Source organism: Ascaphus truei, unplaced genomic scaffold, assembly GCF_040206685.1.
Source record: "Ascaphus truei isolate aAscTru1 unplaced genomic scaffold, aAscTru1.hap1 HAP1_SCAFFOLD_1884, whole genome shotgun sequence".
In the NCBI taxonomy this organism is placed as follows: Eukaryota; Metazoa; Chordata; class Amphibia; order Anura; family Ascaphidae; genus Ascaphus; species Ascaphus truei.
The window spans coordinates 9,692-33,520 of NW_027454787.1; the positions used below are offsets into that span (position 1 = coordinate 9,692).

At 59.9% G+C, this 23,829-nt stretch overlaps 2 protein-coding genes across 2 annotated transcripts in view; one reads left to right on the plus strand and one right to left on the minus strand.

Annotated features, from left to right (window-relative positions):
• Positions 1-7,955: 7,955 nt before the first annotated feature.
• On the plus strand, positions 7,956-17,185 carry LOC142477029 (lysosomal alpha-mannosidase-like; the record flags this gene model as incomplete). The annotated part of the gene is made up of 6 exons (XM_075582099.1): positions 7,956-8,043; positions 10,305-10,385; positions 10,500-10,736; positions 15,911-16,060; positions 16,569-16,682; positions 16,982-17,185. Coding segments are annotated over 6 exons (874 nt in total), but the record flags the coding sequence as incomplete, so codon positions are not given.
• A 1,668-nt stretch (positions 17,186-18,853) lies between these two features.
• Positions 18,854-23,829, minus strand: part of TRMT1 (tRNA methyltransferase 1) — a 30,421-nt gene continuing 25,445 nt past the window's right edge. The window contains exons 8-9 of the mRNA XM_075582100.1: positions 20,873-20,990; positions 18,854-19,215 (exon numbers count right to left, since the gene is read on the minus strand). Of these exons, the coding sequence (XP_075438215.1) occupies positions 19,099-19,215; positions 20,873-20,990 (235 nt within the window). The 3' untranslated portion in view covers positions 18,854-19,098. The remainder of the gene's footprint in view (positions 19,216-20,872; positions 20,991-23,829) is intronic.

A 23,829-nucleotide genomic window follows, 5' to 3' on the forward strand; every position in this document is an offset into this window, starting at 1 on the left:
GCTCCCTCCTGTCTGTGTCACTGTGTCACCCTGCGGGGGGAGGGACAGACTCCATGTCCCATAGCTCCCTCCTGTCTGTGTCACTGTGTCACCCTGCGGGGTGAGGGACAGACTCCATGTCCCATAGCTCCCTCCTGTCTGTGTCACTGTGTCACCCTGCGGGGGGAGGGACAGACTCCGTGTCCCATAGCTCCCTCCTGTCTGTGTCACTGTGTCACCCTGCGGGGGGAGGGACAGACTCCATGTCCCATAGCTCCCTCTTGTCTGTGTCACTGTGTCACCCTGCGGGGGGAGGGTCAGATTCCATGTCCCATAGCTCCCTCCTGTCTGTGTCACCCTGCGGGGGGGGGGGGGGGGGCAGACTCCATGTCCTATAGCTCCCTCCTGTCTGTGTCACTGTGTCACCCTGCGGGGGGAGGGACAGACTCCATGTCCCATAGCTCCCTCCTGTCTGTGTCACTGTGTCACCCTGCGGGGGGAGGGACAGACTCCATGTCCCATAGCTCCCTCCTGTCTGTGTCACTGTGTCACCCTGCGGGGGGAGGGACAGACTCCATGTCCCATAGCTCCCTCCTGTCTGTGTCACTGTGTCACCCTGCGGGGGGAGGGACAGACTCCGTGTCCCATAGCTCCCTCCTGTCTGTGTCACTGTGTCACCCTGCGGGGGGAGGGACAGACTCCATGTCCCATAGCTCCCTCCTGTCTGTGTCACTGTGTCACCCTGCGGGGGGAGGGACAGACTCCATGTCCCATAGCTCCCTCCTGTCTGTGTCACTGTGTCACCCTGCGGGGGGAGGGACAGACTCCATGTCCCATAGCTCCCTCCTGTCTGTGTCACTGTGTCACCCTGCGGGGGGAGGGTCAGATTCCATGTCCCATAGCTCCCTCCTGTCTGTGTCACCCTGCGGGGGGGGGGGGGGGGGGGCAGACTCCATGTCCTATAGCTCCCTCCTGTCTGTGTCACTGTGTCACCCTGCGGGGGGAGGGACAGACTCCATGTCCCATAGCTCCCTCCTGTCTGTGTCACTGTGTCACCCTGCGGGGGGAGGGACAGACTCCATGTCCCATAACTCCCTCCTGTCTGTGTCACTGTGTCACTGTGTCACCCTGCGGGGGGAGGGACAGACTCCATGTCCCATAGGTCCCTTCTGTCTGTGTCACTGTGTCACCCTGCGGGGGGAGGGACAGACTCCGTGTCCCATAGCTCCCTCCTGTCTGTGTCACCCTGCGGGGGGAAGGACAGACTCCGTGTCCCATAGCTCCCTCCTGTCTGTGTCACCCTGTGAGGGGAGGGACAGACTCCATGTCCCATAGCTCCCTCCTGTCTGTGTCACCCTGCGGGGGGAAGGACAGACTCCATGTCCCATAGCTCCCTCCTGTCTGTGTCACCCTGCGGGGGGAGGGACAGACTCCGTGTCCCATAGCTCCCTCCTGTCTGTGTCACCCTGCGGGGGGAGGGACAGACTCCGTGTCCCATAGCTCCCTCCTGTCTGTGTCACTGTGTCACCCTGCGGGGGGAGGGACAGACTCCATGTCCCATAGCTCCCTCCTGTCTGTGTCACCCTGCGGGGGGAGGGACAGACTCCGTGTCCCATAGCTCCCTCCTGTCTGTGTCACTGTGTCACCCTGCGGGGGGAGGGACAGACTCCATGTCCCATAGCTCCCTCCTGTCTGTGTCACTGTGTCACCCTGCGGGGGGAGGGACAGACTCCATGTCCCATAGCTCCCTCCTGTCTGTGTCACTGTGTCACCCTACGGGGGGAGGGACAGACTCCATGTCCCATAGCTCCCTCCTGTCTGTGTCACTGTGTCACCCTGCGGGGGGAGGGACAGACTCCATGTCCCATAGCTCCCTCCTGTCTGTGTCACTGTGTCACCCTGCGGGGTGAGGGACAGACTCCATGTCCCATAGCTCCCTCCTGTCTGTGTCACTGTGTCACCCTGCGGGGGGAGGGACAGACTCCGTGTCCCATAGCTCCCTCCTGTCTGTGTCACTGTGTCACCCTGCGGGGGGAGGGACAGACTCCATGTCCCATAGCTCCCTCCTGTCTGTGTCACTGTGTCACCCTGCGGGGGGAGGGTCAGATTCCATGTCCCATAGCTCCCTCCTGTCTGTGTCACCCTGCGGGGGGGGGGGGGGGCAGACTCCATGTCCTATAGCTCCCTCCTGTCTGTGTCACTGTGTCACCCTGCGGGGGGAGGGACAGACTCCATGTCCCATAGATCCCTCCTGTCTGTGTCACTGTGTCACCCTGTGGGGGGAGGGACAGACTCCATGTCCCATAGCTCCCTCCTGTCTGTGTCACTGTGTCACCCTGCGGGGGGAGGGACAGACTCCATGTCCCATAGCTCCCTCCTGTTTGTGTCACTGTGTCACCCTCCGGGGGGAGGGACAGACTCCGTGTCCCATAGCTCCCTCCTGTCTGTGTCACTGTGTCACCCTGCGGGGGGAGGGACAGACTCCATGTCCCATAGCTCCCTCCTGTCTGTGTCACTGTGTCACCCTGCGGGGGGAGGGACAGACTCCGTGTCCCATAGCTCCCTCCTGTCTGTGTCACCCTGCGGGGGGAAGGACAGACTCCGTGTCCCATAGCTCCCTCCTGTCTGTGTCACCCTGTGAGGGGAGGGACAGACTCCATGTCCCATAGCTCCCTCCTGTCTGTGTCACCCTGCGGGGGGAAGGACAGACTCCATGTCCCATAGCTCCCTCCTGTCTGTGTCACCCTGCGGGGGGAGGGACAGACTCCGTGTCCCATAGCTCCCTCCTGTCTGTGTCACCCTGCGGGGGGAGGGACAGACTCCGTGTCCCATAGCTCCCTCCTGTCTGTGTCACTGTGTCACCCTGCGGGGGGAGGGACAGACTCCATGTCCCATAGCTCCCTCCTGTCTGTGTCACCCTGCGGGGGGAGGGACAGACTCCGTGTCCCATAGCTCCCTCCTGTCTGTGTCACTGTGTCACCCTGCGGGGGGAGGGACAGACTCCATGTCCCATAGCTCCCTCCTGTCTGTGTCACTGTGTCACCCTGCGGGGGGAGGGACAGACTCCATGTCCCATAGCTCCCTCCTGTCTGTGTCACTGTGTCACCCTACGGGGGGAGGGACAGACTCCATGTCCCATAGCTCCCTCCTGTCTGTGTCACTGTGTCACCCTGCGGGGGGAGGGACAGACTCCATGTCCCATAGCTCCCTCCTGTCTGTGTCACTGTGTCACCCTGCGGGGTGAGGGACAGACTCCATGTCCCATAGCTCCCTCCTGTCTGTGTCACTGTGTCACCCTGCGGGGGGAGGGACAGACTCCGTGTCCCATAGCTCCCTCCTGTCTGTGTCACTGTGTCACCCTGCGGGGGGAGGGACAGACTCCATGTCCCATAGCTCCCTCCTGTCTGTGTCACTGTGTCACCCTGCGGGGGGAGGGTCAGATTCCATGTCCCATAGCTCCCTCCTGTCTGTGTCACCCTGCGGGGGGGGGGGGGGGCAGACTCCATGTCCTATAGCTCCCTCCTGTCTGTGTCACTGTGTCACCCTGCGGGGGGAGGGACAGACTCCATGTCCCATAGATCCCTCCTGTCTGTGTCACTGTGTCACCCTGCGGGGGGAGGGACAGACTCCATGTCCCATAGCTCCCTCCTGTCTGTGTCACTGTGTCACCCTGCGGGGGGAGGGACAGACTCCATGTCCCATAGCTCCCTCCTGTCTGTGTCACTGTGTCACCCTCCGGGGGGAGGGACAGACTCCGTGTCCCATAGCTCCCTCCTGTCTGTGTCACTGTGTCACCCTGCGGGGGGAGGGACAGACTCCATGTCCCATAGCTCCCTCCTGTCTGTGTCACTGTGTCACCCTGCGGGGGGAGGGACAGACTCCATGTCCCATAGCTCCCTCCTGTCTGTGTCACTGTGTCACCCTGCGGGGGGAGGGACAGACTCCATGTCCCATAGCTCCCTCCTGTCTGTGTCACTGTGTCACCCTGCGGGGGGAGGGTCAGATTCCATGTCCCATAGCTCCCTCCTGTCTGTGTCACCCTGCGGGGGGGGGGGGGGGCAGACTCCATGTCCTATAGCTCCCTCCTGTCTGTGTCACTGTGTCACCCTGCGGGGGGAGGGACAGACTCCATGTCCCATAGCTCCCTCCTGTCTGTGTCACTGTGTCACCCTGCGGGGGGAGGGACAGACTCCATGTCCCATAGCTCCCTCCTGTCTGTGTCACTGTGTCACCCTGCGGGGGGAGGGACAGACTCCATGTCCCATAGCTCCCTCCTGTCCTGTGTCACTGTGTCACCCTGCGGGGGGAGGGACAGACTCCGTGTCCCATAGCTCCCTCCTGTCTGTGTCACTGTGTCACCCTGCGGGGGGAGGGACAGACTCCATGTCCCATAGGTCCCTTCTGTCTGTGTCACTGTGTCACCCTGCGGGGGGAGGGACAGACTCCGTGTCCCATAGCTCCCTCCTGTCTGTCACCCTGCGGGGGGAAGGACAGACTCCGTGTCCCATAGCTCCCTCCTGTCTGTGTCACTGTGTCACCCTGCGGGGGGAGGGACAGACTCCATGTCCCATAGCTCCCTCCTGTCTGTGTCACTGTGTCACCCTGCGGGGGGAGGGACAGACTCCATGTCCCATAGCTCCCTCCTGTCTGTGTCACCCTGTGAGGGGAGGGACAGACTCCATGTCCCATAGCTCCCTCCTGTCTGTGTCTCTGTGTCACCCTGCGGGGGAAGGACAGACTCCATGTCCCATAGCTCCCTCCTGTCTGTGTCACTGTGTCACCCTGCGGGGGAGGGACAGGCTCCATGTCCCATAGCTCCCTCCTGTCTGTGTCACTGTGTCACCCTGCGGGGGGAGGGACAGACTCCATGTCCCATAGTTCCCTCCTGTCTGTGTCACTGTGTCACCCTGCGGGGGGAGGGACAGACTCCATGTCCCATAGCTCCCTCCTGTCTGTGTCACCCTGCGGGGGGAGGGACAGACTCCGTGTCCCATAGCTCCTCCTGTCTGTGTCACTGTGTCACCCTGCGGGGGGAGGGACAGACTCCATGTCCCATAGCTCCCTCCTGTCTGTGTCACCCTGCGGGGGGAAGGACAGACTCCGTGTCCCATAGCTCCCTCCTGTCTGTGTCACTGTGTCACCCTGCGGGGGAAGGGACAGACTCCATGTCCCATAGCTCCCTCCTGTCTGTGTCACTGTGTCACCCTGCGGGGGGAGGGACAGACTCCATGTCCCATAGCTCCCTCATGTCTGTGTCACCCTGCGGGGGGAAGGACAGACTCCGTGTCCCATAGCTCCCTCCTGTCTGTGTCACCCTGCGGGGGGAGGGACAGACTCCGTGTCCCATAGCTCCCTCCTGTCTGTGTCACCCTGCGGGGGGAAGGACAGACTCCGTGTCCCATAGCTCCCTCCTGTCTGTGTCACTGTGTCACCCTGCGGGGGGAGGGACAGACTCCATGTCCCATAGCTCCCTCCTGTCTGTGTCACTGTGTCACCCTGCGGGGGGAGGGACAGACTCCATGTCCCATAGCTCCCTCCTGTCTGTGTCACCCTGTGAGGGGAGGGACAGACTCCATGTCCCATAGCTCCCTCCTGTCTGTGTCTCTGTGTCACCCTGCGGGGGGAAGGACAGACTCCATGTCCCATAGCTCCCTCCTGTCTGTGTCACTGTGTCACCCTGCGGGGGGAGGGACAGGCTCCATGTCCCATAGCTCCCTCCTGTCTGTGTCACTGTGTCACCCTGCGGGGGGAGGGACAGACTCCATGTCCCATAGTTCCCTCCTGTCTGTGTCACTGTGTCACCCTGCGGGGGGAGGGACAGACTCCATGTCCCATAGCTCCCTCCTGTCTGTGTCACCCTGCGGGGGGAGGGACAGACTCCGTGTCCCATAGCTCCCTCCTGTCTGTGTCACTGTGTCACCCTGCGGGGGGAGGGACAGACTCCATGTCCCATAGCTCCCTCCTGTCTGTGTCACCCTGCGGGGGGAAGGACAGACTCCGTGTCCCATAGCTCCCTCCTGTCTGTGTCACTGTGTCACCCTGCGGGGGAAGGGACAGACTCCATGTCCCATAGCTCCCTCCTGTCTGTGTCACTGTGTCACCCTGCGGGGGGAGGGACAGACTCCATGTCCCATAGCTCCCTCCTGTCTGTGTCACCCTGCGGGGGGAAGGACAGACTCCGTGTCCCATAGCTCCCTCCTGTCTGTGTCACCCTGCGGGGGGAGGGACAGACTCCGTGTCCCATAGCTCCCCCTGTCTGTGTCACTGTGTCACCCTGCGGGGGGAGGGACAGACTCATAGCTCCCCCTGTCTGTGTCACTGTGTCACCCTGCGGGGGGAGGGACAGACTCATAGCTCCCCCTGTCTGTGTCACTGTGTCACCCTGCGGGGGGAGGGACAGACTCCATGTCCCATAGCTCCCTCCTGTCTGTGTCACTGTGTCACCCTGCGGGGGGAGGGACAGACTCCATGTCCCATAGCTCCCTCCTGTCTGTGTCACTGTCACACTGCGGGGGGAGGGACAGGCTCCGTGTCCCATAGCTCCCTCCTGTCTGTGTCACTGTGTCACCCTGCGGGGGGAGGGACAGACTCCGTGTCCACAGCTCCCTCCTGTCTGTGTCACTGTGTCACCCTGCGGGGGGAGGGACAGACTCCATGTCCCATAGCTCCCTCCTGTCTGTGTCACTGTGTCACCCTGCGGGGTGAGGGACAGACTCCATGTCCCATAGCTCCCTCCTGTCTGTGTCACTGTGTCACCCTGCGGGGGGAGGGACAGACTCCGTGTCCCATAGCTCCCTCCTGTCTGTGTCACTGTGTCACCCTGCGGGGGGAGGGACAGACTCCATGTCCCATAGCTCCCTCCTGTCTGTGTCACTGTGTCACCCTGCGGGGGGAGGGTCAGATTCCATGTCCCATAGCTCCCTCCTGTCTGTGTCACCCTGCGGGGGGGGGGGGCAGACTCCGTGTCCCATAGCTCCCTCCTGTCTGTGTCACTGTGTCACCCTGCGGGGGGAGGGACAGACTCCATGTCCCATAGCTCCCTCCTGTCTGTGTCACTGTGTCACCCTGCGGGGGGAGGGACAGACTCCATGTCCCATAGCTCCCCCTGTCTGTGTCACTGTCACCCTGCGGGGGGAGGGACAGACCCATAGCTCCCTCCTGTCTGTGTCACTGTGTCACCCTGCGGGGGGGGGGACAGACTCCGTGTCCCATAGCTCCCTCCTGTCTGTGTCACTGTGTCACCCTGCGGGGGGAGGGACAGACTCCATGTCCCATAGCTCCCTCCTGTCTGTGTCACCCTGCGGGGGGAGGGACAGACTCCATGTCCCACAGCTCCCTCCTGTCTGTGTCACCCTGCGGGGGGAGGGGCAGACTCCGTGTCCCATAGCTCCCTCCTGTCTGTGTCACCCTGCGGGGGGAGGGACAGACTCCATGTCCCATAGCTCCCTCCTGTCTGTGTCACCCTGCGGGGGGAGGGACAGACTCCATGTCCCACAGCTCCCTCCTGTCTGTGTCACTGTGTCACCCTGCGGGGGGAGGGACAGACTCCGTGTCCCATAGCTCCCCCTGTCTGTGTCACCCTGCGGGGGGAGGGACAGACTCCATGTCCCATAGCTCCCTCCTGTCTGTGTCACTGTGTCACCCTGCGGGGGGAGGGACAGACTCCGTGTCCCATAGCTCCCTCCTGCCTGTGTCACTGTGTCACCCTGCGGGGGGAGGGACAGACTCCGTGTCCCATAGCTCCCTCCTGTCTGTGTCACTGTGTCACCCTGCGGGGGGGAGGGACAGACTCCGTGTCCCATAGCTCCCTCCTGTCTGTGTCACTGTCACCCTGCGGGGGGAGGGACAGACTCCATGTCCCATAGCTCCCTCCTGTCTGTGTCACTGTGTCACCCTGCGGGGGGGAGGGACAGACTCCATGTCCCATAGCTCCCTCCTGTCTGTGTCACTGTGTCACTGTCACTCTCTATCATTAGGAGGGACACTCGGGGAACGTGGAAGTTGGAGCAGACGGAGCCGGTGGCTGGAAATTACTATCCTGTGAACAGCCGGATTTATATCAAAGTGAGGAAAGGTTAAGGGAGCGACGCTCTGCAGGTCTCTGGCTGGGAGAGGTGGGGGGGTATAAGGGAGCGACGCTCTGCAGGTCTCTGGCTGGGAGAGGTGGGGGGGTATAAGGGAGCGACGCTCTGCAGGTCTCTGGCTGGGAGAGGTGGGGGGGTATAAGGGAGCGACGCTCTGCAGGTCTCTGGCAGGGAGAAGGGAGCGACGCTCTGCAGGTCTCTGGCAGGGAGAGGGGGGTGTAAGAGAGCGACGCTCTGCAGGTCTCTGGCGGGGGGAGTGTGTGTGTAAGGGAGCGATGCTCTGCGGTGGAGTGTGTGTGTAAGGGAGCGATGCTCTGCGGTGGAGTGTGTGTGTAAGGGAGCGATGCTCTGCGGTGGAGTGTGTGTAAGGGAGCAATGCTCTGCGGGGAGTGAGGTAGCGACGCTCTGCGGGGGAGTGTGTGTGTGTAAGGGAGCGACGCTCTGCGGGGGAGTGTGTGTGTGAGGGAGCGACGCTCTGCGGGGGAGTGTGTGAGGGAGCGACGCTCTGCGGGGGAGTGTGTGTGTACGGGAGCGACGCTCTGTGGGGGAGTGTGAGGGAGCGACGCTCTGCGGGGGTGTGTGAGGGAGCGACGCTCTGCGGGGGGAGTGTGAGGGAGCGACGCTCTGCAAGGGGAGTGTGTGTGTAAGGGAGCGACACTCTGCGGGGGAGTGTGTGTGAGGGAGCGATGCTCTGCGGGGGAGTGTGAGGGAGCGACGCTCTGCGGGGGGGTGTGAGGGAGCGATGCTCTGCGGGGTCTGACTCTCTCCCCTCTCAGGATAGGGATGTGCAGCTCACGGTTCTCACGGATCGCTCGCAGGGCGGCGCCAGTATCACAGACGGGTCGCTGGCGGGGGAAGGGGGGGTGTGAGGGAGCGACGCTCTGCGGGGGAGTGTAAGGGAGCGACGCTCTGCGGGGGGAGTGTGTGTGTAAGGGAGCGACGCTGTGCGGGGGAGTGTGTGTGTGTAAGGGAGCGACGCTCTGCGGGGGGAGTGTGTGTAAGGGAGCGATGCTCTGCGGAGGGAGTGTGTGTATAAGGGAGCGACGCTCTGTGGGGGAGTGTGTGTGTAAGGGAGCGACGCTCTGCGGGGGAGTGTGTGTGTGTAAGGGAGCGATGCTCTGCGGGGGAGTGTGTGAGGGAGCGATGCTCTGCGGGGGAGTGTGTGTGTAAGGGAGCGACGCTCTGCGGGGGAGTGTGTGTGTAAGGGAGCGACGCTCTGCAGGGGAGTGTGTGTGTGTAAGGGAGCGACGCTCTGCGGACGGAGTGCGTGTGTAAGGGAGCGACGCTCTGCGGGGGAGTGTGTGTGTAAGGGAGCGACGCTCTGCGTGGGAGTGTGTGAGGGAGCGATGCTCTGCGGGGTCTGACTCTCTCCCCTCTCAGGATAGGGATGTGCAGCTCACGGTTCTCACGGATCGCTCGCAGGGCGGCGCCAGTATCACAGACGGGTCGCTGGCGGGGGAAGGGGGGTGTGAGGGAGCGACGCTCTGCGGGGGAGTGTGAGGGAGCGATGCTCTGCGGGGGAGCGTGTGAGGGAGCGATGCTCTGCGGGGGAGCGTGTGTAAGGGAGCGATGCTCTGCGGGGGAGTGTGAGGGAGCGACGCTCTGCGGGGGAGTGTGTGTAAGGGAGCGACGCTCTGCGGGGGAGTGTGTGTAAGGGAGCGATGCTCTGCGGGGGAGCGTGTGTAAGGGAGCGATGCTCTGCGGGGGAGTGTGAGGGAGCGATGCTCTGCGGGGTCTGACTCTCTCCCCTCTCAGGATAGGGACGTGCAGCTCACGGTTCTCACGGATCGCTCGCAGGGCGGCGCCAGTATCACAGACGGGTCGCTGGCGGGGAAAGGGGGGGGTGTGAGGGAGCGATGCTCTGCAGGTCTCTGGCAGGGAGAGGGGGGGTGTAAGGGAGCGACGCTCTGCGGGGTCTGACTCTCTCCCCTCTCAGGATAAGGACGTGCAACTCACGGTTCTCACGGATCGCTCGCAGGGCGGCGCCAGTATCACAGACGGGTCGCTGGCGGGGGAAGGGGGGTGTGAGGGAGCGACGCTCTGCGGGGGAGTGTGAGGGAGCGATGCTCTGCGGGGGGAGTGTGTGTGTGTAAGGGAGTGACGCTCTGCGGGGGGAGTGTGTGTGTGTGTGTGTAAGGGAACGACGCTCTGCGTGGGAGTGTGTGTGTGTAAGGGAGCGATGCTCTGCGGGGGAGTGTGAGGGAGCGATGCTCTGCGGGGTCTGACTCTCTCCCCTCTCAGGATAGGGATGTGCAACTCACGGTTCTCACGGATCGCTCGCAGGGCGGCGCCAGTATCACAGACGGGTCGCTGGAGCTGATGGTGAGTTTTAGGCAAGAAGGGAGAATGTATAGAGCTACTCCGCATCATTATATAGCGCAGCGTGTTCATTACCAGGGTGTAGATACTCAGTATCACTGTACGCCTCCCCCCCAGGTGCACCGGCGCCTCCTGTACGATGATAACCGCGGGGTGGGGGAGGCACTGCTGGAGTCGGGTGCTCATGGCGAGGGGATCGTGGTGAGGGGGAGACACCTGGTTCTGCTGGACACCCCCCGGGGGGCTGCGGATCTGCACCGCACGCTGGCTCTGCAGGAGTACCTGTCACCCCAAATTATCCTCGCCCAAGGAGCGGGCGTGCCCTACACCCAGGCCCGGAGCCCCCAGAAACAGGTGAGAGGGGGAGGCTGGCACTGCCGCTGCCCGCACTGTACCTGTGCTGTGTATACATGGCATGGTGTAGTAGTGTGTGAGTGGGGGGGAGGCTGGCACTGCCGCTGCCCGCGCTGTACCTGTGCTGTGTATACATGGCATGGTGTAGTAGTGTGTGTGTGAGGGGGAGGCTGGCACTGCCGCTGCCCGCGCTGTACCTGTGCTGTGTATACATGGCATGGTGTAGTAGTATGTGTGAGGGGAGGCTGGCACTGCCGCTGCCCGCGCTGTACCTGTGCTGTGTATACATGGCATGGTGTAGTAGTGTGTGTGTGAGGGGGAGGCTGGCACTGCCGCTGCCCGCGCTGTACCTGTGCTGTGTATACATGGTGTAGTAGTGTGTGTGTGAGGGGGAGGCTGGCACTGCCGCTGCCCGCGCTGTACCTGTGCTGTGTATACATGGCATGGTGTAGTGTGTGTGAGGGGGAGGCTGGCACTGCCGCTGCCCGCGCTGTACCTGTGCTGTGTATACATGGCATGGTGTAGTAGTGTGTGTGAGGGGAAGGCTGGCACTGCCGCTGCCCGCGCTGTACCTGTGCTGTGTATACATGGCATGGTGTAGTAGTGTGTGAGGGGAGGCTGGCACTGCCGCTGCCCGCGCTGTACCTGTGCTGTGTATACATGGCATGGTGTAGTAGTGTGTGTGAGGGGGAGGCTGGCACTGCCGCTGCCCGCGCTGTACCTGTGCTGTATATACATGGCATGGTGTAGTAGTGTGTGAGGGGGAGGCTGGCACTGCCGCTGCCCGCGCTGTACCTGCGCTGTGTATACATGGCATGGTGTAGTAGTGTGTGTGAGGGGGAGGCTGGCACTGCCGCTGCCCGCGCTGTACCTGTGCTGTGTATACATGGCATGGTGTAGTAGTGTGTGAGGGGGAGGCTGGCACTGCCGCTGCCCGCGCTGTACCTGTGCTGTGTATACATGGCATGGTGTAGTAGTGTGTGTGTGAGGGGGAGGCTGGCACTGCCGCTGCCCACGCTGTACCTGCGCTGTGTATACATGGCATGGTGTAGTAGTGTGTGTGAGGGGGAGGCTGGCACTGCCGCTGCCCGCGCTGTACCTGTGCTGTGTATACATGGCATGGTGTAGTAGTGTGTGTGAGGGGGAGGCTGGCACTGCCGCTGCCCGCGCTGTACCTGTGCTGTGTATACATGGCATGGTGTAGTAGTGTGTGAGAGGGGGAGGCTGGCACTGCCGCTGCCCGCGCTGTACCTGCGCTGTGTATACATGGCATGGTGTAGTAGTGTATGTGTGAGAGGCTGGCACTGCCGCTGCCCGCGCTGTACCTGTGCTGTGTATACATGGCATGGTGTAGTAGTGTGTGAGGGGGAGGCTGGCACTGCCGCTGCCCGCGCTGTACCTGTGCTGTGTATACATGGCATGGTGTAGTAGTGTGTGTGAGGGGGGAGGCTGGCACTGCCGCTGCCCGCGCTGTGCCTGTGCTGTGTATACATGTCATGGTGTAGTAGTGTGTGAGGGGGAGGCTGGCACTGCCGCTGCCCGCGCTGTACCTGTGCTGTGTATACATGGCATGGTGTAGTAGTGTGTGTGAGGGGGAGGCTGGCACTGCCGCTACCCGCGCTGTACCTGTGCTGTGTATACATGGCATGGTGTAGTAGTGTGTGTGAGGGGGAGGCTGGCACTGCCGCTGCCCGCGCTGTACCTGTGCTGTGTATACATGGCATGATGTAGTAGTGTGTGTGAGGGGGAGGCTGGCACTGCCGCTGCCCGCGCTGTACCTGTGCTGTGTATACATGGCATGGTGTAGTAGTGTGTGTGAGGGGGGGAGGCTGGCACTGCCGCTGCCCGCGCTGTACCTGTGCTGTGTATACATGGCATGGTGTAGTAGTGTGTGTGAGGGAGGGGGAGGCTGGCACTGCCGCTGCCCGCGCTGTACCTGTGCTGTGTATACATGGCATGGTGTAGTAGTGTGTGAGGGGGGAGGCTGGCACTGCCGCTGCCCGCGCTGTACCTGTGCTGTGTATACATGGCATGGTGTAGTAGTGTGTGTGTGAGGGGGAGGCTGGCACTGCCGCTGCCCGCGCTGTACCTGTGCTGTGTATACATGGCATGGTGTAGTAGTGTGTGTGAGGGGGAGGCTGGCACTGCCGCTGCCCGCACTGTACCTGTGCTGTGTATACATGGCATGGTGTAGTAGTGTGTGTGAGGGGAGGCTGGCACTGCCGCTGCCCGCGCTGTACCTGTGCTGTGTATACATGGCATGGTGTAGTAGTGTGTGTGAGGGGGAGGCTGGCACTGCCACTGCCCGCGCTGTACCTGTGCTGTGTATACATGGCATGGTGTAGTAGTGTGTGTGAGGGGGAGGCTGGCACTGCCGCTGCCCGCGCTGTACCTGTGCTGTGTATACGTGGCATGGTGTAGTAGTGTGTGTGTGAGGGGGAGGCTGGCACTGCCGCTGCCCGCGCTGTACCTGTGCTGTGTATACATGGCATGGTGTAGTAGTGTGTGTGAGGGGGAGGCTGGCACTGCCGCTGCCCGCGCTGTACCTGTGCTGTGTATACATGGCATGGTGTAGTAGTGTGTGTGAGGGGGAGGCTGGCACTGCCGCTGCCCGCGCTGTACCTGTGCTGTGTATACATGGCATGGTGTAGCAGTGTGTGTGTGAGGGGGAGGCTGGCACTGCCGCTGCCCGCGCTGTACCTGTGCTGTGTATACATGGCATGGTGTAGTAGTGTGTGTGAGGGGAGGCTGGCACTGCCGCTGCCCGCGCTGTACCTGTGCTGTGTATACATGGCATGGTGTAGTAGTGTGTGTGAGGGGAGGCTGGCACTGCCGCTGTCCGCGCTGTACCTGTGCTGTGTATACATGGCATGGTGTAGTAGTGTGTGTGAGGGGGAGGCTGGCACTGCCACTGCCGCTGCCCGCGCTGTGTATACATGGCATGGTGTAGTAGTGTGTGTGAGGGGGAGTCTGGCACTGCCGCTGCCCGCGCTGTACCTGTGCTGTGTATACATGGCATGGTGTAGTAGTGAGGGGAGGCTGGCACTGCCGCTGCCCGCGCTGTACCTGTGCTGTGTATACATGGCATGGTGTAGTAGTGTGTGTGTGTGTGTGTGAGGGGAGGCTGGCACTGCCGCTGCCCGCGCTGTACCTGTGCTGTGTATACATGGCATGGTGTAGTAGTGTGTGAGATGGGGAGGCTGGCACTGCCGCTGCCCGCGCTGTACCTGTGCTGTGTATACATGGCATGGTGTAGTAGTGTGTGTGAAGGGGAGGCTGCCACTGCCCGCGCTGTACCTGTGCTGTGTATACATGGCATGGTGTAGTAGTGTGTGTGAAGGGGAGGCTGCCACTGCCCGCGCTGTACCTGTGCTGTGTATACATGACATGGTGTAGTAGTGTGTGTGAGGGGGAGGCTGGCACTGCCGCTGCCCGCGCTGTACCTGTGCTGTGTATACATGGCATGGTGTAGTAGTGTGTGTGAAGGGGAGGCTGCCACTGCCCGCGCTGTACCTGTGCTGTGTATACATGGCATGGTGTAGTAGTGTGTGAGGGGGAGGCTGGCACTGCCGCTGCCCGCGCTGTACCTGTGCTGTGTATACATGGCATGGTGTAGTAGTGTGTGTGAGGAGGGGAGTCTGGCACTGCCGCTGCCCGCGCTGTACCTGTGCTGTGTATGTGCGTGTGTCAGTGCAGCAGGGTGTGTGTCACGGTGTAGGAGGGTGTTTGTGTGTGTCACGGTGTAGGAGGGTGTGTGTGTCATGGTGTAGGAGGGTGTGTGTGTGTGTGTCACGGTGTAGGAGGGTGTGTGTGTGTCACGGTGTAGGAGGGGGTGTGTGTGTCACGTGTAGGAGGGGGTGTGTGTGTCACGTGTAGGAGGGGGTGTGTGTGTCACGGTGTAGGAGGGTGTGTGTGTGTCACGATGTAGGAGGGTGTGTGTGTGTGTGTCACGGTGTAGGAGGGTGTGTGTGTGTGTGTCACGTGTAGGAGGGGGTGTGTGTGTGTCACGGTGTAGGAGGGGGTGTGTGTGTCACGTGTAGGAGGGGGTGTGTGTGTCACGGTGTAGGAGGGGGTGTGTGTCATGGTGTAGGAGGGGGGGTGTGTGTCACGTGTAGGAGGGGGTGTGTGTGTCACGGTGTAGGAGGGGGTGTATGTGTCACGGTGTAGGAGGGGGGTGTGTGTGTCACGGTGTAGGAGGGTGGTGTGTGTGTCACGGTGTAGGAGGGTGTGTGTGTGTCACGGTGTAGGAGGGTGTGTGTGTCACGGTGTAGGAGGGGGGGGGTGTCACGGTGTAGGAGGGTGTGTGTGTGTGTCACGGTGTAGGAGGGTGTGTCACGGTGTAGGAGGGTGTGTCACGGTGTAGGAGGGTGTGTGTGTGTCACGTGTAGGAGTGTGTGTATGTCACGGTGTAGGAGGGTGTCTGTGTGTGTGTGTGTGTGTGTGTGTGTGTATCACAGTGCAGCAGGGTGTGGGTGTACTAGTGTGTGTGTCAGTGTCACGGTGTAGGAGGGTGTGTGTGTGTGTGTCACGGTGTAGGAGAGTGTGTGTGTGTGTGTGTCACGGTGTAGGAGGGTGTGTGTGTGTCACGGTGTAGGAGGGTGTGTGTGTGTCACGGTGTAGGAGGGTGTGTGTGTGTGTCACGGTGTAGGAGAGTGTGTGTGTGTGTGTGTGTCACGGTGTAGGAGGGTGTGTGTGTGTCACGGTGTAGGAGGGTGTGTGTGTGTCACGGTGTAGGAGGGTGTGTGTGTGTGTCACGGTGTAGGAGGGTGTGTGTGTGTATCACGGTGTAGGAGTGTGTGTGTGTGTGTCACGGTGTAGGTGTGTGTGTGTCACGGTGTAGGGTGGTGTGTGTGTCACGGTGTAGGAGGGTGTGTGTGTGTCACGGTGTAGGAGGGTGTGTGTGTGTAGGAGGGTGTGTGTGTGTAGGAGGGTGGGTGTGGGGGTGTGTGTGTGTGTCACGGTGTAGGAGAGTGTGTGTGTGTGTGTGTGTGTCACGGTGTAGGAGGGTGTGTGTGTCACGGTGTAGGAGTGTGTGTGTGTGTGTGTGTGTAGGAGGGTGGGTGTGGGTGTATGGGTGTGTGGGGGGGGTGTGGGTGTGTGGGGGGGGTGTGTGGGGGGGGTGTGGGTGTGTGGGGGGGGTGTATCAGTGTAGTAGTGTGCTCTGTCCCCCCCAGTTCTCGGCTCTGCACACCCCGCTCCCGCAGAACGCCCACCTCCTCACCCTCGCTCTGCGTTACCCCCAAACTGTCCTCCTGCGCCTGGAGAATCCGTTCCAGGGACACGAGAGCGACAATTACTCCCGGCCCGTCACTGTCAACCTCGAGGTGAGACCTGCAGAGCGTCGCTCCCAAACCCCCTCTCCCTGCAGAGACCTGCAGAGCGTCGCTCCCTTACCCCCTCTCCCTGCCAGAGACCTGCAGAGCGTCGCTCCCTTACCCCCTCTCCCTGCCAGAGACCTGCAGAGCGTTCGCTCCCTTACCCCCTCTCCCTGCCAGAGACCTGCAGAGTGTCGCTCCCTTACCCCTCTCCCTGCCAGAGACCTGCAGAGCGTCGCTCCCTTACCCCCTCTCCCTGCCAGAGACCTGCAGAGCGTCGCTCCCTTACCCTCTCTCTCTGCCAGAGACCTGCAGAGCATCGCTCCCTTACCCTCTCTCTCTGCCAGAGACCTGCAGAGCGTCGCTCCCTTACCACCTCTCCCTGCCAGAGACCTGCAGAGCGTCGCTCCCTTACCCCCTCTCCCTGCCAGAGACCCGCAGAGCGTCGCTCCCTTAACCCTCTCCCTGCCAGAGACCCGCAGAGCGTCGCTCCCTTAACCCCTGCCTCCCCCCCCAGACGCTGTTCTCCACTCTCTCTCTGTCTGACTTTGAGGAGACGACGTTGGCAGCAAATCAGGAGAGAAGCAAAGTGAAGCGCCTGCAGTGGAGAGCGGAGGGAGGTGAGGGTGGGGCACGGGAGGGAGGGGAGGGAGGTGAGGGAGGTGAGGGGGGAAGGGAGGGGAGGGAGGTGAGGGGGGAAGGGAGGGGAGGGAGGTGAGGGGGGAAGGGAGGTGAGGAGGGGAGGGAGGTGAGGGGGGAAGGGAGGGGAGGGAGGTGGGGAGGGAGGGGAGGGAGGAGGGGAGGGAGGTGAGGAGGGAAGGGAGGGGGGGGAGGGAGGTGAGGGGGGGAGGAGAGAGGCGTGTGTGTGTGTGTTGAAATGGCTGTATAATACATTGCTCTGATTCACTTCTTCTCCTCCTCCCCCCCCAGCTCTCCCCGCTGCCCTCCGATATCCCTCCCACCCCTGCCCTGAACCCCTCTAACATCACCCTGAACCCCATGGAGATCCGCACCTTCCTCGCCAGCGTCCCGCCTACAAACAGCCCGACCTCGACGGAGGATAGCGAGACCCTCTCAGGACTGGGGGGAGCCCCCCTCTGTGACGGCAGGGGATCCCCCCCCCCCAAAACCTGAGTGCCTTATTGCGGTGCGGGGGGGGCCTGGCACAGCCTCTGCCCACCCTCAACCAAAGCTTCATAAAAATGTGGTGTTTGTTCATGTTTCTCAAATTGCTCTCCGCCATCTTTCTTTCTCCCGCCTGAAAACAAAAATAAAAAGTCTAGCGAGATTTGGGGTGAAAAGTGAGATTTATTACACAAAGCAAATTTATATTGAGAAAAAAATAAAAATGTGCAGAATTCTCACAGATCCACCCCCCCCCCAAACAGACACGCCCGCTCTGTGCCCCCCCCCAAACAGACACGCCCCGCTCTGTGCCCCCCCCCAAACAGACACGCCCGCTCTGTGCCCCCCCCAAACAGACACGCCCGCTCTGTGCCCCCCCAAACAGACACGCCCGCTCTGTGCCCCCCAACAGACCGCCCTCTGGCCCCCCCAAACAGACACGCCCGCTCTGTGCCCCCCCCAAACAGACACGCCCGCTCTGTGCCCCCCCCAAACAGAAACGCCCGCTCTGTGCCCCCCTCAAACAGACACGCCCCGCTCTATGGCCCCCCCAAAACAGACAACGCCCGCTCTGTGCCCCCCCAAACAGACACGCCCGCTCTGTGCCCCCCCAAACAGACACGCCTGCTCTGTGCCTAACCGTACAGACACGCCGCTCTGTGCCCCCGAAACACAGACACGCCCGCTCTGTGCCCCCCAAACACAGACACACCCGCTCTGTGCCCCCCCCAAACACAGACACGCCCGCTCTGTGCCCCCCCAAACAGACACGCCCGCTCTGTGCCCCCCCAAACACAGACACGCCCGCTCTGTGCCCCCCAAACACAGACACGCCCGCTCTGTGCCCCCCCAAACACAGACACGCCCGCTCTGTGCCCCCCAAACACAGACACGCCCGCTCTGTGCCCCCCAAACACAGACACGCCCGCTCTGTGCCCCCCAAACACAGACACGCCCACTCTGTGCCCCCCCAAACACAGACACGCCCGCTCTGTGCCCCCAAACACAGACACGCCCGCTCTGTGCCTAACCGTACAGACACGCCCGCTCTGTGCCCCCCCCCCAAACACAGACACGCCCGCTCTGTGCCCCCCCCAAACACAGACACGCCCGCTCTGTGCCCCCCCCAAACACAGACACGCCCGCTCTGTGCCCCCCCCCAAACACAGACACGCCCGCTCTGTGCCCCCCCCAAACACAGACACGCCCGCTCTGTGCCCCCCAAACACAGGACACGCCCGCTCTGTGCCCCCCCAAACACAGACACGCCCGCTCTGTGCCCCCCCAAACACAGACACGCCCGCTCTGTGCCCCCCAAACACAGACACGCCCGCTCTGTGCCCCCAAACACAGACACGCCCGCTCTGTGCCCCCCAAACACAGACACGCCCGCTCTGTGCCCCCCCCAAACACAGACACGCCCGCTCTGTGCCCCCCCAAACACAGACATGCCCGCTCTGTGCCCCCCCAAACACAGACACGCCCGCTCTGTGCCCCCCCAAACAGACACGCCCGCTCTGTGCCCCCAAACACAGACACGCCCGCTCTGTGCCCCCAAACACAGACACGCCCGCTCTGTGCCCCCAAACACAGACACGCCCGCTCTGTGCCCCCAAACACAGACACGCCCGCTCTGTGCCCCCAAACACAGACACGCCCGCTCTGTGCCCCCCCAAACACAGACACGCCCGCTCTGTGCCCCCCCCAAACACAGACACGCCCGCTCTGTGCCCCCAAACACAGACACGCCCGCTCTGTGCCTAACCGTACAGAACATATTTATTATAGGGCAGGTTCGTGGTTAACGGGTCAGTCCCCCCGTCGGGGCAAAGTGACCGGGAGACTTTGCCCTTATCTGGGACTGACCCATTAACCCATTAAAACCCGTGTCTGTCACTTGTCCCCTACATGGGGCTAACCCTTTAAGACAGGGCCCCGTCCTCCTCCGCTGCAGGAAAGGCTTCCTGTGGGGGCTTCAGCGCCTCCGGGTCCGAGGGGGCGTGAGAGTAAGTGCAGCTCTCCCCCAAGTCACAGCAGCCCTGAGAAGGGGGGACAGAGAGGAGGAAATGGGGGGACGTAAAGGAGAGATCTAGTGACCCGTGCAGAGAGATCTAGTGCTCCGTGCAGAGAGAGATCTAGTATCATGCTGAGGTCTAGTAACCCGCAGAGAGATCAAGTGACTGACTGCGGGTTACTAGATCTCTCTCTGGGTTACTAGATCTCTCTCTCTGGGTTACTAGATCTCTCTCTTTCTCTGCAGGTTACTAGATCTCTCTGCGGGTTACTAGATCTCTCTCTCTGGGTTACTAGATCTCTCTCTTTCTCTGCAGGTTACTAGATCTCTCTCTGGGTTACTAGATTTCTCTCTCTCTGGGTTACTAGATCTCTCTGAGAGAGAAATCTAGTAACCCGCAGAGAGAGAGAGAGAGAGAGAGAGATCTAGTAACCTGCAGAGAAAGAGAGAGATCTAGTAACCCAGAGAGAGGGATCTAGTAACCCAGAGAGAGAGAGATCTAGTAACCCAGAGAGAGAGACCTAGTAACCCAGAGAGACCTAGTAACCCAGAGAGAGATCTAGTGACCCACAGAGAGAGAGAGATCTAGTAACCCGCAGAGATAGATCTAGTGACCCGCAGAGAGATCTAGTGACCCGCAGCGAGATCTAGTGCCCCGTGCAGAGAGAGATCTAGTATCATGCTGAGGTCTAGTAACCCACAGAGAGATCAAGTGACTGACAGAGAGATCTAGAAACCCGCAGAGAGAGAGATCTAGTAACCCAGAGAGAGAGAGATCTAGTAGCCCACAGAGAGAGAGATCTAGTAACCCGCAGAGAGAGATCTAGTAACCCAGAGAGAGAGAGAGATCTAGTAACCTGCAGAGAAATAGATCTAGTAACCCAGAGAGAGAGGGATCTAGTAACCCAGAGAGAGAGAGATCTAGTAACCCAGAGAGAGAGAGAGAGATCTACAGTAGTAACCCAGAGAGAGATCTAGTGACCCGCAGAGAGAGATCTAGTAACCCGCAGCGAGATCTAGTGCCCCGTGCAGAGAGAACTAGTATCATGCTGAGGTCTAGTAACCCGCAGAGAGATCAAGTGACCGACAGAGAGATCTAGTAACCCAGAGAGAGATCTAGATCTAGTAACCCAGAGAGAGAGAGATCTAGTAACCCGCAGAGATCTCTCTCTGGGTTACTAGATCTCTCTCTCTCTCTGCACGGGTTACTAGATCTCTCTCTCTGCACGGATTACTAGATCTCTCTGGGTTACTAGATCTCTCTCTGCACGGGGCACTAGATCTCTCTCTCTCTGCACGGGGCACTAGATCTAGTAACCCGCAGAGAGCGAGATCTAGTGCCCCGTGCAGAGATATATAGTAACCCGCAGAGATCTAGTGCTCTATGCAAAGAGAGAGAGAGATCTAGTGACCCGCAGAGAGATCTAGTGACCCGCAGAGAGATCTAGTGACCCGCAGAGAGATCTAGTGACCCGCAGAGAGATCTAGTAACCCGCAGAGAGAGATCTAGTAACCCGCAGAGAGAGATCTAGTAACCCGCAGAGAGAGATCTAGTTACCCGCAGAGAGAGATCTAGTGACCTGCAGAGAGAGATCTAGTGACCTGCAGAGAGAGATCTAGTGACCCACAGAGAGAGATCTAGTGACCCACAGAGACGTATCATCACATGTAGGGCAGCCCACCTGTTTGAATTTCTTGCAGGGGAAGTATTTAAGATGGCCGTCGCCGGTCCCAGAGAATGTTTTCCTCTTGTTCTGGTGCTGCTTCCGCTTCTCCTCTAACGAAGCACAAATCCCACCGCTGCAGCGGGGAGAGAGGGGGCGGCCATCATTATTGTGACCGCTCGCAGGAACCCACATCAAGATGATACATCTAGTGATAAGTTTATAGGGTCAGTGACGCCTCCCTGTGAGGGGATAAGAGGGCGTCTCACACACGGGGTTCCTATAAGTATAATAGGGTCAGTGACACCTCCATGTGAGGGGATAAGAGGGCGTCTCACACACGGGGTTCCTATAAGTATAATAGGGTCAGTGACACCTCCCTGTGATGGGATAAGAGGGCGTCTCACACACGGGTTCCTATAAGTATAATAGGGTCAGTGACACCGCCCTGTGATGGGATAAGAGGACGTCTCACACACGGGGTTCCTATAAGTATAATAGGGTCAGTGACACCTCCCTGTGATGGGATAAGAGGGCGTCTCACACACGGGGTTCCTATAAGTATAATAGGGTCAGTGACACCTCCCTGTGATGGGATAAGAGGACGTCTCACACACGGGGTTCCTATAAGTATAATAGGGTCAGTGACGCCTCCCTGTGATGGGATAAGAGGGTGTCTCACACACGGGGTTCCTATAAGTATAATAGGGTCAGTGACGCCTCCCTGTGATGGGATAAGAGGGCGCCTCACACACGGGGTTCCTATAAGTGTAATAGGGTTAGTGACACCTCCCTGTGATGGGATAAGAGGACGTCTAACACACGGGGTTCCTATAAGTATAATAGGGTCAGTGACACCTCCCTGTGATGGGATAAGAGGGCGTCTCACACACGGGGTTCCTATAAGTATAATAGGGTCAGCGACACCTCCCTGTGAGGGGATAAGAGGGCGTCTCACACACGGGGTTCCTATAAGTATAATAGGGTCAGTGACACCTCCCTGTGAGGGGATAAGAGGGCGTCTCACACACGGGGTTCCTATAAGTATAATAGGGTCAGTGACACCTCCCTGTGATGGGGTAAGAGGGCGTCTCACACACGGGGTTCCTATAAGTATAATAGGGTCAGTGACACCTCCCTGTGAGGGGATAAGAGGGTGTCTCACACACGGGGTTCCTATCAGTATAATAGGGTCAGTGACACCTCCCTGTGATGGGATAAGAGGGCGTCTCACACACGGGGTTCCTATAAGTATAATAGGGTCAGTGTCACCTCCCTGTGATGGGGTAAGAGGGCGTCTCACACACGGGGTTCCTATAAGTATAATAGGGTCAGTGATACCTCCCTGTGATGGGATAAGAGGGCGTCTCACACACGGGGTTCCTATAAGTATAATAGGGTCAGTGACACCTCCCTGTGATGGGATAAGAGGGCGTCTCACACACGGGGTTCCTATAAGTATAATAGGGTCAGTGATACCTCCCTGTGATGGGATAAGAGGGCGTCTCACACACGGGGTTCCTATAAGTATAATAGGGTCAGTGACACCTCCCTGTGATGGGATAAGAGGGCGTCTCACACACGGGGTTCCTATAAGTATAATAGGGTCAGTGTCACCTCCCTGTGATGGGATAAGAGGGCGTCTCACACACGGGGTTCCTATAAGTATAATAGGGTCAGCGACACCTCCCTGTGATGGGATAAGAGGGCGTCTCACACACGGGGTTCCTATAAGTATAATAGGGTCAGTGACACCTCACTGTGATGGGATAAGAGGGCGTCTCACACACGGGGTTCCTATAAGTATAATAGGGTCAGTGACACCTCCCTGTGATGGGATAAGAGGGCGTCTCACACACGGGGTTCCTATAAGTATAATAGGGTCAGTGACACCTCCCTGTGAGGGGATAAGAGGGCGTCTCACACACGGGGTTCCTATAAGTATAATAGGGTCAGTGACACCTCCCTGTGATGGGATAAGAGGGCGTCTCACACACGGGGTTCCTATAAGTATAATAGGGTCAGTGACACCTCCCTGTGATGGGATAAGAGGGCGTCTCACACACGGGGTTCCTATAAGTATAATAGGGTCAGTGACACCTCCCTGTGAGGGGATAAGAGGGCGTCTCACACACGGGGTTCCTATAAGTATAATAGGGTCAGTGACACCTCCCTGTGATGGGATAAGAGGGCGTCTCACACACGGGGTTCCTATAAGTATAATAGGGTCAGTGACACCTCACTGTGAGGGGATAAGAGGGCGTCTCACACACGGGGTTCCTATAAGTATAATAGGGTCAGTGACACCTCCCTGTGAGGGGATAAGAGGGCGTCTCACACACGGGGTTCCTATAAGTATAATAGGGTCAGTGACACCTCCCTGTGAGGGGATAAGAGGGCGTCTCACACACGGGGTTCCTATAAGTATAATAGGGTCAGTGACACCTCCCTGTGATGGGATAAGAGGGCGTCTCACACACGGGGTTCCTATAAGTATAATAGGGTCAGTGACACCTCCCTGTGATGGGATAAGAGGGCGTCTCACACACGGGGTTCCTATAAGTATAATAGGGTCAGTGACACCTCCCTGTGAGGGGATAAGAGGGCGTCTCACACACGGGGTTCCTATAAGTATAATAGGGTCAGTGACACCTCCCTGTGATGGGATAAGAGGGCGTCTCACACACGGGGTTCCTATAAGTATAATAGGGTCAGTGACACCTCACTGTGATGGGATAAGAGGGCGTCTCACACACGGGGTTCCTATAAGTATAATAGGGTCAGTGACACCTCCCTGTGATGGGATAAGAGGGGGTCTCACACACGGGGTTCCTATAAGTATAATAGGGTCAGTGACACCTCCCTGTGAGGGGATAAGAGGGCGTCTCACACACGGGGTTCCTATAAGTATAATAGGGTCAGTGACACCTCCCTGTGATGGGATAAGAGGGCGTCTCACACACGGGGTTCCTATA